General features: G+C 39.1%; 1 protein-coding gene across 1 annotated transcript in view; it reads right to left on the bottom strand.

The window, feature by feature from the left end:
* The window catches only part of Dnah9 (dynein axonemal heavy chain 9), a 349,492-nt gene that overhangs the window by 262,747 nt on the left and 72,260 nt on the right, over window positions 1–14,485 (bottom strand). The window contains 3 exon segments of the mRNA XM_048365947.1: window positions 145–1,015; window positions 9,455–9,621; window positions 10,227–10,449. Of these exon segments, the coding sequence (XP_048221904.1) occupies window positions 145–1,015; window positions 9,455–9,621; window positions 10,227–10,449 (1,261 nt within the window).

Below are 14,485 nucleotides of genomic sequence, written 5' to 3'. Positions count from 1 at the left end.
GAGTGGTGGGGAAAGTTAGCATGTGTGGACCTGCTCTGAAGAAAAGCCAAAGCAGGGAGGCAGAAAAGGAAGGGGCACACCGGGCCTAGGTGATCTTTCCTCAGCCCAGATTACAAAATGGCTCAGAATTCCCCTAGTAGTTACCTTGGGTAGCTGAGCCCGGATGTCTTTAGATCCTATGAATATACTTTCCAGGTGAGACCAGGTTCGCTGCACCTCAAACCAGATAGAGATGACTGCATCTGCTGTGGACAGCTTCTTCTGCCAGCCTGACACTTCCTCCAGGAAGAAAGCAATGTACTTGGACATCATCAGGTTCTGAAGTTGGACTTGATTGTCCTCTAGAACCTCAATGAGATCCTCATCAGACCGCAGCAGGGGAACATTGGTCCGCAGGTGGGGCTCGTACTGGAATTCCATGCCTTCCCAGGTCGTATGCAGCTCCTTTAAGGTCTTCTCCATATCCATCTCTTTCACAGCTCTGTCCACAATGCTGCGGACCTCATCCTCGAAGCGGTGCAGCTGGAGCTGCAGGAGTTGGGCCAAGGTGGTGTCATGGTCCATGGTGAAGCCCATTCCCGTGGCCTGCATCAACTGACTCCAGTGCCGCTCTCGGATGGCTGGGTTCTGCAGCTCAGCCACTGCCCGCAGGGAGGTGAGAGTGTTCAGTACCATGCTTTCCAGACCTGTGAAGGCATCCCAACCCCTCACCTCTTTGTCAAGGTTGCGGATGTGCTGGGCAAACCGTTTACACTCCACATCCATGATTTCCATTTTAATATCCCTCCACAATGTTCTTTCCCAAGCGTGGATACTAGAGGTGACCATTCCAATGGTGTCCCAGAGCTCCTTCAGCTGGCATGCCTCCTTCCTGCACTGCTTCAGCTGCTTGTAGTCAGGAACACTGACTTCAAACAGGCTGGCAGACTCAGAAATGGAGGCCATGGTAGATTCCATCTGTTGGATCTCCACATGCCAGACATCCAGCATTTGGTGAGGGTTGATGCTATCAAACCTACAAAGCATGATGTGTTTCCTTGGTTAGTATGACACATAGGGCTTGAGGCTTAGAGTTGCCAAGGTAATGGCTTGCAACAATTTCTAAATGCTAAGTATTCCAGGAAATAGCAGTAACTTTCACCATGGTTGCTAATTCTGGGAAGAAAAGGTATACAAGAATGGCTGGAGTGGGATTAGCATAGGAGAAAGAGCAATACAAGGAGAATATCATAATTGGAAATTTCTTTGAAATCTGAGGAAGTAATGAAACTCTTTCTCTTGTCTTCCACTTCTCTAGGGCTCTAGAGGAACATCCCCTTACGGAACTTCTACCCCCACTGATTCTACCCTTCACCTGGCCATTGGTCTCTGGAGGACCACTCAACACAAAAATAACATTGTCATTTTCTTGCAGAAACCAGAAAGCCAAAGCCCCTGACAGATCACTAGTGATGAACAGTCTTTGAGAGAGACAACCTGCACTAAAAAGCTAAGCCTGGCCTGCTCTGGTACCTCTCCCTTTTGACCATGGCTCTCAGTCACTGGGGATAGGATCCAGGAAATTGTATTTTTCAAACTGTCCTGCTGGTTCTGACATGCCAGAGTGGTGTCCTGTCCACAGGAAAGTGCACACGGGTGGCCTGCCTCAGTCAGGCAATGGTGCCCCAACTTGGAGAAGGAAAATTGGTGGCCATAGAGAGAAGTGCAGAGTCCTCTCAGGACCCTGAGTAGTTACCGGGTGCCAGCATCTCATCTCCATAATTCACCCCACCAAACTCTGCTGCATCTCCTCCATCTGCCAACTTATACCTTTCTCTGACCAGTTGCTCCATCTTAATTCTGCCTCTAGTTCTGCATTTCCGCCAGCTAAGTTCTATATCTAGATTTATAGCTTTAGATCCTTTCCTCGTTCCTTTGCTTTTTTGTGCCTAAGGTGCACAACCGAGAGGGCACCTGAACTCGTAAATGTTCATAATTTACATTATAACTCACAAAGCATGTAATCCTGACATAATCTTTCTGCCAACTCAAGGAGCCCACATGCAAAGCAGCTCACTTGGGCAGATAACAGTTTCTTGCTGAGGGGCACTTAGGATCCAAGTTTCAAAGAGGGTCTGATTTTCTTTCTAATCTCCTTTTACACTCCTCCTCATCCTCAAGCTCAGTTTCCTTATCTCTGCATATATAGAAGGCCAGATATTGGGGATACCATGACTTAAGGGAAGTTAGTATGTTCTTTTAAAACCTGAGTCAAGGTATCATGGGGTTTATCACCATGGGAAAGTTGAGAGGAAGTGAGTGACTAGAGAATTGGCATTCTTTCTCACTACAGTGTATTTATGTCCCTATCTGCATGCACACTGATTTGTGCCACTGTTGATAAGATATGGAGAGCAAGGAAGAAGGAATAAAATGACTTAGAAGCTCCTTTTCTTGTACTGACCCTTCTTTCAGTTGTCTTTAGAAATATTTGACTTGACAGAGGAAAGTAATCCTAATAAGAGTCATTTACCTGAACTGCTTTCCACTGATTCCCAATTACCATGCAACACAAGAACAATGATGCATATGATTAAATCTGTGTCAGATTAACTTTGATGCTTGTATTTGATTCCTGCTTATTCCATCTAGATCATTTTTGGCTCATGGGCTATGATTGTAGATATACATCTCAAGAGAGTCAGCAGCATGTCAGTGCTGATCTTCAGCTCCCAGGTATTTCAGAGTATACAAGTTTGAAATTTTCAGAGCTGAAGAAAACATGCTGTATGATGGCAAAGAAGTTTCTCCTATAGGAGAAGCAAGAAATGGGGACTAGACAGAACTAGTGGTTGAGTAAGCATAAGTGATTTTCTAACCAAGCATAAGTGATTTTCTATTTTTCGTTTTCAGATTAACTATTGGTGCAGATGGATTCAGTTCCTCAGTTGTTAGTACAATGGTAAGATCTATAAAATTTAGACGAATTCACAAAGCCCACATCCTGTATAATTTATGAATAGAGTGTCACTCTGGAATGACTGATTAGACAAGATCTGAGCTCTTAGATTATTTGAAGGGTACACAAAAGACAATAAATTCAAACTAACCATTCTTTCCTTGCCACATGCTAATGCTCTTAAATCAATGTTGGTTCTTTAAATATTTGTAGGGGGTAAGCATTTGTCAAACCTAGTCCCAAATTTATCCACTTGGTGCTACAGTTTTTGTTTGTTTTAAATTTGTAGATAGTCATTTCCTAGAGCTGAGCATGCCTAAAAACTAGTTTGCCTTGTTCTGTGAGGGGAACCTCTAGCTGTGAGAGCAGAAGCTCTCTTACCATGAGTGGTGGCTATGAGCCCACACTCATAAACCTAGCATTTGGGAGGTTGAGAAAGAAGGATTAAGAATTCAAGAGTTCATACACAGGAAGACCTAGTCCAAAAAGCAACCAAAAACAGAAAGAATCTCAACCACCACCACCACTGCCACCATAACAACCAAACTGTAGGAAAACCTTGCCAGGATACTCATTAAACCTATTTCATGTGCCTAATAAAACATGAGGCTGTTTCTCCAAATGTAGGGGGAATGATAATACGGGTCTAAACCAGAGAGCCACAGGAGGGAAACAGGATGTAAATGAGTCTTTAGAAATGAAATAATAATGCAGAGTGTTTTAATATGAAGGAGTTGTCTGGGAAGTAAGCATGAATAACACTTTAATTAAGAGAAATGGGAATATAGTTCTTATGTGCACGATTGTGGAAAAAATGATTGATTCAAACTTCACTCAAACATGAGCATAAGGAGGGAGAGAAAGGTAAAAGATTTTATTGGTTCTTGGGAAGCTAGCTGAGGGTAAATGTTAACCCTAGTCCCCATACCTGTATACAGGATGAAGGAGGGCACATCTCAGCAGGACACCCACAGCACTGTGACAGTGTGTCCAACCTTGATCTTCTGATTGCCCGTCCCTTATGTCCTATCTCTATCCATCTCAAGGCACAGTGGGACAATGGCAATTTCTATTTATTTTTCTAAGCCAGATGATGAGAAATAACCCAAGACTCTCCTTGCTCATCTCTCATTTTCAATCAGTCCTGCTGATTATCTCTCCTAAATCTTTCTCTACTGTCTTCTCTATTATCTCTGCCACTGCTTCAGCTCAGGCATTATTACTTTGCAACAGGGCTGTTATAACCTTTCTTCTAACTGAAACCTGGTGGTGAGTCTGTCTCACTCCATTATGCTGTCTGTGGCCACGAGAAAGTGGGATTTATATCACCAATGGATCTCTAACGTGATAGTTTAACTTTTGGGTTTCTGACTTTATGATGGTGCCAAAGCATAGAACCTATGTATTAAAATGTGAATTTTGATTTTCTCTCAGGCAAGCAAAAGATATGCAGTCTGATACTCTCTTATGGTACTGGACTATGGGATCAGTAAACCATGCATAGATCATAAGGAGAAACAATGTTCCTTCCCCATTACACTGTGTTGCTGAGTTATGGTATTCTGTAGGTTAAAAGCATTAAATGCATTTTTGACATGATAGTTTCAATTTATAGCAGACATCAGGATGAAACTCCATTGTAAGTGAGCTTCTCACACTTAGTGGTTGACCATTGTCAAACTGGGTCACTTGGACCTCTCCATTTCTCTCACATACTTCCTGCATCCCATGCCTATAGTTCTGAAGCTTTCTCAGACTTCATGGGTTTTCCTATGTGTTGTTTACTTTGCCCAGAATTTCCTTGTTTGCCATTCTTTTTAATGTTTTCTTCTTAATCCCAAAAATTTCTTATTTGCCATTGGTTTAAGTACCATCTTCTCCTGGGATACATGAACTACCTCAGTTAATGATGGTACCCATTATTCAGTTCTGAAAGATTCTCTGAGTCTATAATAAGTCCTTGAAGTTAGGGAGAACCCTAGCACCCACATCATTGGTTTTGTTGTTGCTGTTGTTTTACTAACTCCATTGTTGATAGCACAGTCAAATTTGCTCTATAGAAGCGAAATCATGTGAATGAGTCAGGTGAGCTGGAATGTCAGGACCAAACTGAAGGAGTGTTATATTGGAGACTATTAATAGGTATCTGGAAGACTTAAGGAAGAATCCTGCTGTTTTTTTTCCCTCCAGATTCTAAAAAGAAAATACACACTATACAACCAAGATGAAAGTCCTTCTTTTCTCGTATCTGTACTGGGCCACATGCAAGTCCTTGCTTTACCAGTTGTCATACAGCGCCTCCGCATAGAGGATTCTTCAAGAAGGCTCTGACATCTCTTCCTGGAGTCTGACTCAAATGAAAATACTCGTGATCTTCACTGAGCTAGATGTTGGAGGGACACATTGTTTTTGATAAGAAATACCTGAATTTACTTGGTGTTCTTGTGGATAAGAAGAGTGCTTATCCTAGAACCATTCCTTAAGGTCAGGAAGATGGTCCTCAAGGTCAAAGACTGAACTAGGGGGTGGCTGCCAGGAATGTGGAACATTCCACCATTCAAGGAGGAAAATTAGCCACTAATTTTAAGAGTTGTAGAAGGTCCTTAAATCTGCATGTGATAGTTCAGCTAATTATTATGAAGTGTGCAAACTCAGCTAGAACTATGCTGAGAAGCCGAGAGCTAAGAACTAAAGAGGAAGAAAAGTTGGACTTGGACATGAAGAGGGAACCTGAATCCAAGAAACCTGACTTCACATAGTACCTGTCAGATGGCTAGGGCCTAATGAGGCACTCATTTTCTTTTCCATCCTCAAAGAAAAGAACATTGCAAGAGCCTAATGTGTGAAATCTAATCAGGAACAGAGACTTTATTCACATAGAGATACATCAGGGTTTGCAACTTAGACATTCCTAAATGATCTAAAAGTGAAAGAGTCAGCACATATTCAGCAGCTACAAATTTTAAACTCTCTCTCTCTTTCACACACACACACACACACACACACACACACACACACACACACACACACACCCCACAGTAAGAAAGAAAAAAACAAAATGCATGAGTTGCCATCCTTTAAGATTCCCTTTAGCAATAAATCCACTATTCTGCTCTAATCTTGATGGCTTTCATGACAAGAAAAGAAATACATCAAAATTGCAGTAAGTTTGGTTCCCCACCACCACCACTGTTGTGAGCAGTTCTTTTCAAAGCATTCTCTTCCAACGCTTAATCTGCATGTCAAATTAACAGATGTGAATTTGGAAAACCCAGCTAAGTGTAGCAATATCCTTGCAGCCAGCAGATACAAGGGCTAAGAAAAAAATGAATGCAGCTATCAGATAAAAATAAAACAACAGCTGATTGATACACATACAAAACGACAAGAGATCAGGTTCTTAACAGACACACAAAAAAACACACCAATGTTGATCCCTTTCATGAACTCTCAAAAGTCTCTCCAGGAAGACATTTCTTCTAGTATCTGTAAAATTCTTTTGAAAGTTTTTAAGGAGACAGCTGATGCTTAAAAATATAAATACAATAAAATAATTAAAAATAATTTTTATGGCTGCTGTCATTGATGTAGTTGTGATTAATACTCAGCATTTTGAGAAACCACCTCCCTCATTAGTATTGGCTCTGCACGATCAGCATTCAATTTTGAAAATTCAATTGCATGCCCAAAGGACAGTGAAAAGGATAATCCCTAGATTTTGAAGGAATAGTTCCCAAAGAGATACACAAATGTTTTGTGCAATAGTTGTTCTACTGGAATGAGGCCATGGCTCCTAAGGCGATCATTTCCAGGCAGCCCTTTGGAGTTCTATGTCTTGGATGATTGCTTAAGAGGAAACCAGTAATTGTCCTTTAGGATAGTAGGATAGAGGTTCCCAAACTGGGCTGTTTATAGAACCATTGGGGAAGCTTCATATAATATACATGCAAGAGTCTACAGAGGAATTAGTCTTCAGGACAGGCCAAATACTGGAAGGTTTAAATGCTCCTCCAGGTGATTCTAATGTACAGCCAAGTGGTGGCACCCTGTGTTTCATACTTTACAAATATTTATTGCCAGTCCTGAGAGACTTGAACTCAGGGCCCAGGCTCTGTCCCTAAGCTTCTTTTGTCCAACTACCATTTGAACTACAGATCCACTTCTGGATTTTTGGTAATTTATTAGAGATAAGAGTCTTGTGGACTTTCCTGACCAAGCTTGTTTCAAACCATAATCCTCAGATCTCACCCTCCTAAGTAGTTAGAATTATAAGTATGAGCCACCAGTGCCTGGCACATATTTATATTTTTTGTATACTTTATATATCTCTCATTCCTTGCCTCTTTATACTCATCTGTTCTTTGGTAGATTCTAAAATCATGTCCAGAAGCTTGGAAGATAGAAGCTGTTGGTGCTGGGAATGTGGCTTAGCGGTAGAGTGCTTGCCTAACATGCATGAAGCCCTGGGTTCAATTCCTCAGCACCACATAAACAGAAAAGGCAGGAAGTGGTGCTGTGGCTCAAAAGGTAGAGTGCTAGCCTTGAGCAAAGAGGAGGTAATAAACAGTACAAGAAATGTATCCAGTGGGCTGGGGATATAGCCTAGTGGCAAGAGTGCCTGCCTCGGATACACGAGGCCCTAGGTTCGATTCCCCAGCACCACATATACAGAAAACGGCCAGAAGCGGCGCTGTGGCGGAGTGCTAGCCTTGAGCGGGAAGAAGCCAGGGACAGTGCTCAGGCCCTGAGTCCAAGGCCCAGGACTGGCCAAAAAAAAAAAGAAAAAAAAAAAAAAAGAAATGTATCCAATGCCTAATGTATGAAACTGTAACCTCTCTGTACATCACTTTGACAATAAATAAGAAAAAAAAGGAAACCAAGGACAGTGTTCAGGCCCCAGGATGGGCAAAAAAACCCTGAAAAACCCAAGACAGTAGCTGTTTTGAATGCCAAGAAGTCAAGAATAGACCCTTACAGAGGGTGAAGGAAGGAGGGCATAGGGGAGAGGGTTGCCAGGTACAAAATCACAGCCAGATGGGTGGAATTCAACCTGGTAACCCGCTACCCAGAAAGGTGATTTGTGGGCAATAATATTGTAGAATATAATTTAAACCAGCTTGAAGAGAGGATTTTGCATTTTTCATCATAAATGTTTAAGATGATGGATAACTTCAATATCCTCTGTTGATGATTGCACAAAGCATAAAAGTACCAAAATATCACTCTGTACCCCACAAAGATGTGCAATTATTATTTTTCAATTAAAATAAATTGTAAAAAAAATAAAATAAAAAGAATAGGCCATGTATGTGTGCCAAGTTGGAAGATTAGCCATCCCAGGGTGCTAGGAGGAACAGAGAGGCTGGCCTGTACATGAGTCTTTCAGTAGTGAAGTCCAGAACAATCCACTGGATGTGGCCCACCATTGCATCAAACAGAATGCTGAATAATTATCTTGACTCCTCTTAATCGTTATTATTATAATTGTTATTATTTGTACAAGTAACTTGTCATAAACTAGGCATACATAGTAGATTAGACGTGAGATCCAGGCAGCCTCAACCTATTACCCATGTACTTAATCATGTAATAATATTTCCTCACAACAAATTTGCAAGTGTTTTTGTTTGTTATATTGTTTTACTATTTCTGGTGGGAATAACCTTTGAGAATATAATAGCATGCCACCCCTTATACAGAACATTCTACATTTGAAGATTTCCACATCTGTCTATCCCAAACTACAGAGGAATCACATTAAGAAACTCAGTTATGAGAAATAGAATACAAACTAGGGTGGTTAGAGGTAGAGGAGGAAACCCAAACATTCAGAACCAGCTTGTTCTCCTGCATGGAGTCCTGGATCTGAGCAGTGCAGAAAATAGATGTCTGCTAGAGTTCTCTACTCTTCCCCTCTCCCCTCACACCCTGCCACACTGGGAGCCTCTGAAAGTGGAACCCAGTGTGTAGGACTCACAGCCACATGAATGATGTTGTTCTCAATTTCTTTATGAAAGGACTTACAATACCCAGTAGGTAAGTGTCTGATGATTGATTACCAACCCCAGAGACAGCCCCTCAGTAAACCTTCACCTCAACCCTAGCTTTAAACGACCAAAGTACCCCCCCAGTATGATTGAAAAAAATGTTATTGGCCACTTTAAGCTCAAAGGGAAGAAATCTATGAGAGCTCAAAATGTTAAAGGTTTAGGAAAATCCTAGCATTTGGCCACATATAATCTTCTTAGAGATTTGGAAATGAAAGGAACTTGTAATTTTTTTAGAAGAAAAAGTATTTTTGTACAATATTTCATCATCTCACATAAGTCATAATAGGACTCTGCTCATATGAGCACCATGTTCTAAACCAAGGAACTACACAGAAGAGAGGACTTTGAACCAGGCTTCCACTGCTGATAGAATACGGTAAACAACTCAACCCAAAGACCCTCAGTGATGCAAAAGACTGCAAATATTAAAGGAAAGCAGGCACTAGTGGCTACCAAGGGGCCATACCTGAAGGGGGCATCTTTGTGAAACCTCTCCTGGAATTGATGCTGTTCCACATCGATGGCAGTGCACTTCTGGCGGAGGAGAGTCACTTCGTTTGCCTGCAGTGGGGCCAGCTGCTGCCTCACAGTGATGGCCATCTTTTTCACATTGTTCCATTTCTCTGGCAGCTCCTGCAAAGGAGATCTCAGTATCGTCACACCCACAGTGCTCCACTTCTCCCAGATCAGAAGGCTGGGTATCATGTAGCTGCCTTCCTCTACACTGTAAAATCATACTAGAACATGCCAAGGTTATTCAGTCATACTCAACATCCCCAAACTCTTCCTCAACTTACCTTCCTGGGTGCCTGTTTTCCCAACATTAACCTTACTCTTGTCTTTAACTTTTAACCCATTAGCCCTTGCTGTTTTCTATACTCTGCAGGACTGCTTCATTATTTTATTCTTTGATGACTCTTCTTTTCCTTTAGAGCATTTTTACATCACTCTGGCTTATTTGTTCCCTCAAATCCAAGCACCAGTTCACTTCTGGTCCTTGGGAAAAAAATCTCCATTTTTACTGATTCTATATATCCTCAGCATTCTTTTCATCTTTCTTTATTGGATTTCCAGAAAGTATTAGACATTACCCATGCACCATACACTGTAGTTCCAAATCTTAGATGGGTGTTCCCACCAAACCCTTTTGCCTGCTTCCTGAAACCCATCTCACCCTGCTCAGAAAGGCTAAAGCTCTCCTTCTACTTATTTTGTAATTAATACACAAGTATACTGACCTCTAGCTGCTTAAACACAGATTTTGGTAATTCTTGTTCATAGGTCTTCAGCAATTCAATAGTTTGCTTTAAGGGCTCAAACATCTCATCAGTGCTACTCTGCCTTTCTTTGAGTGCCATAAGATGTCCCATGATGTTAACCAATCCTTGGAAATCTCCTTGTTCAACTTTTGTGAGCAAGCCTCTCTCACTAGTTTTTATGAAGGCTTCAAGGTCATCCAGGCTAAAAAATACAAACAAAACATAAGGATCCAGTCATCTTCCATTGAAAGTATTACATGTATATGGCACCCAGTATTGACTATTGCTAATTAATGTGGATTTCTCCACCAGTGAGAAGGTCATGAGACTCAAGGACTGAGATTTCTCCCCACAGGGGATATGGCAACTAAATGTAATGTGTAACCATGGGTAGGATCTTGGTCCAGAAAAATGACATCAGTGGGACAACTGTTGAAATGAGAATTGATTTATAGATTAGTGACCAGTTCTCCATCAACAATAACTTCCAAGGTTTTATCCTTGCACTATGGAAATGCAACATGTTACCATTTGGGAAGGCTACATACAAAGTACAGAGAATCTCTTTATAATATCTTTGTAATTTTTTTGGTTAAGTCTGAAATGATTATAAAACAAGTAGACTGATAGCTAACTACTTAATAGTAAAAATGGAAGCCAGGACATAAAGGATATTTTTAATTGTCAAAGAAATTTATGCTCCCTAGCATTCTCTTCCACTAAATAAAAAAATTTAAGAACAAAGATGAAATACACCGTAGGAAAAGAAAGAAGGTGAGCTCTCATCCCTTACAAAAGGAATTTTGAATGGGTATATACCTCAGTAACAAGATCCGTGATTCAGAAAGAAAAGACAAGCAAGACATAAATAGGTTGGCAAATATAAATAACTATAAGAACAAGAAAGAAAAGCCTGGTGCTTTAGCTCAGTGATCTTGTGCCTGCCTGTTATTCACAAGGCCTGAGTTCCATTTCTTAGCACTGAAACAAAGTATACAAATTTAAATTAATTATTAGAGGGTTACATATATAATAGAGAGAAATTTTCAGTTGCTGAGAGTGAAATGAATTTAATGGATGAATGGGAGTGATGAACAGTAGCAACAGAGCTCTGTAGTGGTTCTGGTGAGAGTAAAAGTGCTGATACATTTATTCATTTTAAGTATGCTTATAAAACCAGCTGTGCTGACCATGAGAATGATAGAACTACATAGTACAGTATTTGAACTAGCTGAGAAAAAAATGGAATAAGGAAAAGGAAAACGAAAATATCCAACCCAAAGCCAGCAAGGAGAAAGAAAAAAGAACAAACAGAAAGCATATAATAAGATAGTAAAAGTAAATCTACTTGTAATACAATGAATGTTAATGGAAAAACTTCTAGTTAAAGATAAAATATCATCACAACAGATACACACTCAGTTTGACACTCATTATAAAACTTGCATGTAATTAACAATGAGGTTGAAAGCCAATGGGTAAAAAGAGACAGACAATTGTCACACAAAAGAAAATTGATTTAACTGTATTAATAAAATATCCAGGCTTTTCTACAAGGGATACAGCCAGTGATTTAAAAGAAAAGCAATCTTCAATATTTAAATATTCAGTTTTCCAGGAAAGTATAAAAAGTTAAAATTTATATACTCATATAATAATGCATTAAAACAAATGAGACAAAAATATTGCAAGGAGCAATTGACAGCATAGTATCAAAATGGAGAAGCTGACAAAAAATATGTCAGTAATTGGTAAATCAAGCAAATTTTAAAGGGCAGTCAGGATGTAGCAGATTTAAATAGAATATATAATAAGCTTGAACAAAGAGACATGAACATTATATAATACCCAGTATAAGTAGAATACAGACCTATCAAATGTGCAGAGAACATTTGTAAAGATTGACTAGAGCATGCAAGCAAATGACAACAAACTTTAGAAGCTTACTACATCACAAACTCTGGCCACAACAGAAATTAGTTAAAAATGAACAACAATGACATGAGAAAAACATGCCATATTTAGACATTCAAAAATATCTAAGGCCTAATGACAGACACTAAACTAGAACTACATTATTATGAAAATATTACATTTAAAAATTGTAGGTAAATTTGTCTGTACAAGGGAATTTGTAACATTTAAATACTAACATTAAAAAAGGCAGTGTTCAAAATTAATAAATCATCCATGTTAAAGTTAGCCAAAGAATAGGAAATGAATCCAAAGAAAATAGTAAGTGGAAATAATAAACATAAAAATAATAAACTTCTTACAAACTGTTTGGTGAAAATGAACAGAATAACTGAACAACTCATGGGGGGAGGGGGAAGGGAAAGAAGGAGGGAGGAGGGGGAAATGAGGGATGAGGTAACAAACAGTACAAGAAATATAACCAATGCCTAATGTATGAAACTGTAACCTCTCTGTAATTCAGTTTGATAATAAAAAATACATATAAAAATCATAAACTTCCTGAAATAAAAGTCAAATTATAATAAGTAGAGTCAATGATTTAATAATGTAGTTCTTTGTAAACATTTTACAAGACTGACTAAGAAAGGGACCAGAAGGTATAAAGAAAACTGCAAATAAATGAATAAAGATGAAATGTGGAGCATAGTATTGACTTGGCAGAGGTTAAACAGGTGAGAGTATAAGTTTTATTGCAATTTTGATGATTTGGATGGCACTGATACATTTCTAGAAAATATTACCTAGTGAGGAATGGACAATCTTAATATTATTATAACTGTTAAAGAAATTTTAGCTTAAAAATTTCCCACCAAGAAAATTATAAGCTCTGATGCCTCTATAAAAGATTTAAATCAAAGTTTTTAAGAATCAAAAATGTCCAATATTATACCAGCTCTTCCAGAGAATAAGCAGGAAGAATTACTTCAGAATTTGTTTTATGAAGCTAGCAAAACCATAAAACCAAACTCAGACAAAAGACAGCATCAAAAAGAAAACTATAGTCCAATCTCAAGTACAAACATAGGTACAGCATGGAACATGAATACCAACAGATTAAATCAAGCAGCAACTCTATCAGCAATGAAAATGCTTCATGTTGAGTTTATCTCAGTAATGGTAGATTGCTTTAATACTAGAAATCAAATAATCACTTTTTCACCACTTGAATTCTTTGAGGGAATAAATAGAATTATGTGGCGTACCCACTTAGGCTAAATACTCTTTATGAATTAAGAATAGGAGGGAACTTTAATCAGATAAAGAGAAAACTCGATGCTCAGAAGTGGAATGCTGGAATAAACTCCTTTAAGGTTAGGGGCAAGGACATTTGCCATTGTCATGTGTTAAATCTTTTACAGAAACTCTAGCCATCATAGTAAGACAAGAAATAAAAATAAAGAGCATGATTTCTTGGAAGAAATAAAACTAATAAATTTGCAGATGGTGACCATGTACATAGAAATATACAGATAAATTATTTGGTTTTAATAAGTTAATTTCAGAGGACTGCGTGATATCAAAATCAATATACAAAAACTCAATTCCATTTCCACAGAAAATATGGTTTAAAACTATCTTATGAGGAACCAAAAAAAAATACTAAGTTCTAATATTCACAAAGACATGCAAATTAATTTCAAGGTAACAATTACAAATTTTCATTGGCAGACAATCAAAAAGGATATAAATCAAAAGATAACATTGTGAAACACAAACACAACACTGTAAGGATGACAATTCTTAAATACATGCAGTGTGCAAATGTAACAAAAATCTCAAAGGCTTTTTCCTTCTAACTGATAAACAAAATGTATATTGAAAACAAATGGTCAATAATTGTCGCCACTGTGTGTGTGTGTGTGTGTTTGCGCGTGCGTGCGCACGTGCACACGCACACCTGCTGCTTGTGATTGTAGAGCTTGAACTCAGGCACTGTCTCTGAGGGTTTTTGCTCAAAGCTAGCACTTGGCCACTTGAGCCACAGCCCCACTTCTGGTGATTAGTTGGAAAGAAGAATCTCAAGGACTTTCCTGCCCAGGATGGCTTCAAACCTTGATCCTCAGATCTCAGCTACTCAAGGAGTAGCTAGGATTACAGGTATGAGCTGCCAGTGTCTAGCAATCTTTCAAGATATTTTAATGACAATGAACAGAGTGAGGACTTGCTCTACAAGTTATCAAGATTTATCACAAAACTAGAGCAAGTAGAGTGTTTTTCATACTCATCTAACAAAAGACAAGGAACTACTTAGAGTCAAAGAA

Source organism: Perognathus longimembris, chromosome 17 (genome assembly GCF_023159225.1).
Source record: "Perognathus longimembris pacificus isolate PPM17 chromosome 17, ASM2315922v1, whole genome shotgun sequence".
Taxonomy (NCBI): domain Eukaryota; kingdom Metazoa; phylum Chordata; class Mammalia; order Rodentia; family Heteromyidae; genus Perognathus; species Perognathus longimembris.
Note: the sequence above shows the minus strand (reverse complement) of the source record. Positions and strands in the feature narration are given on the sequence as shown.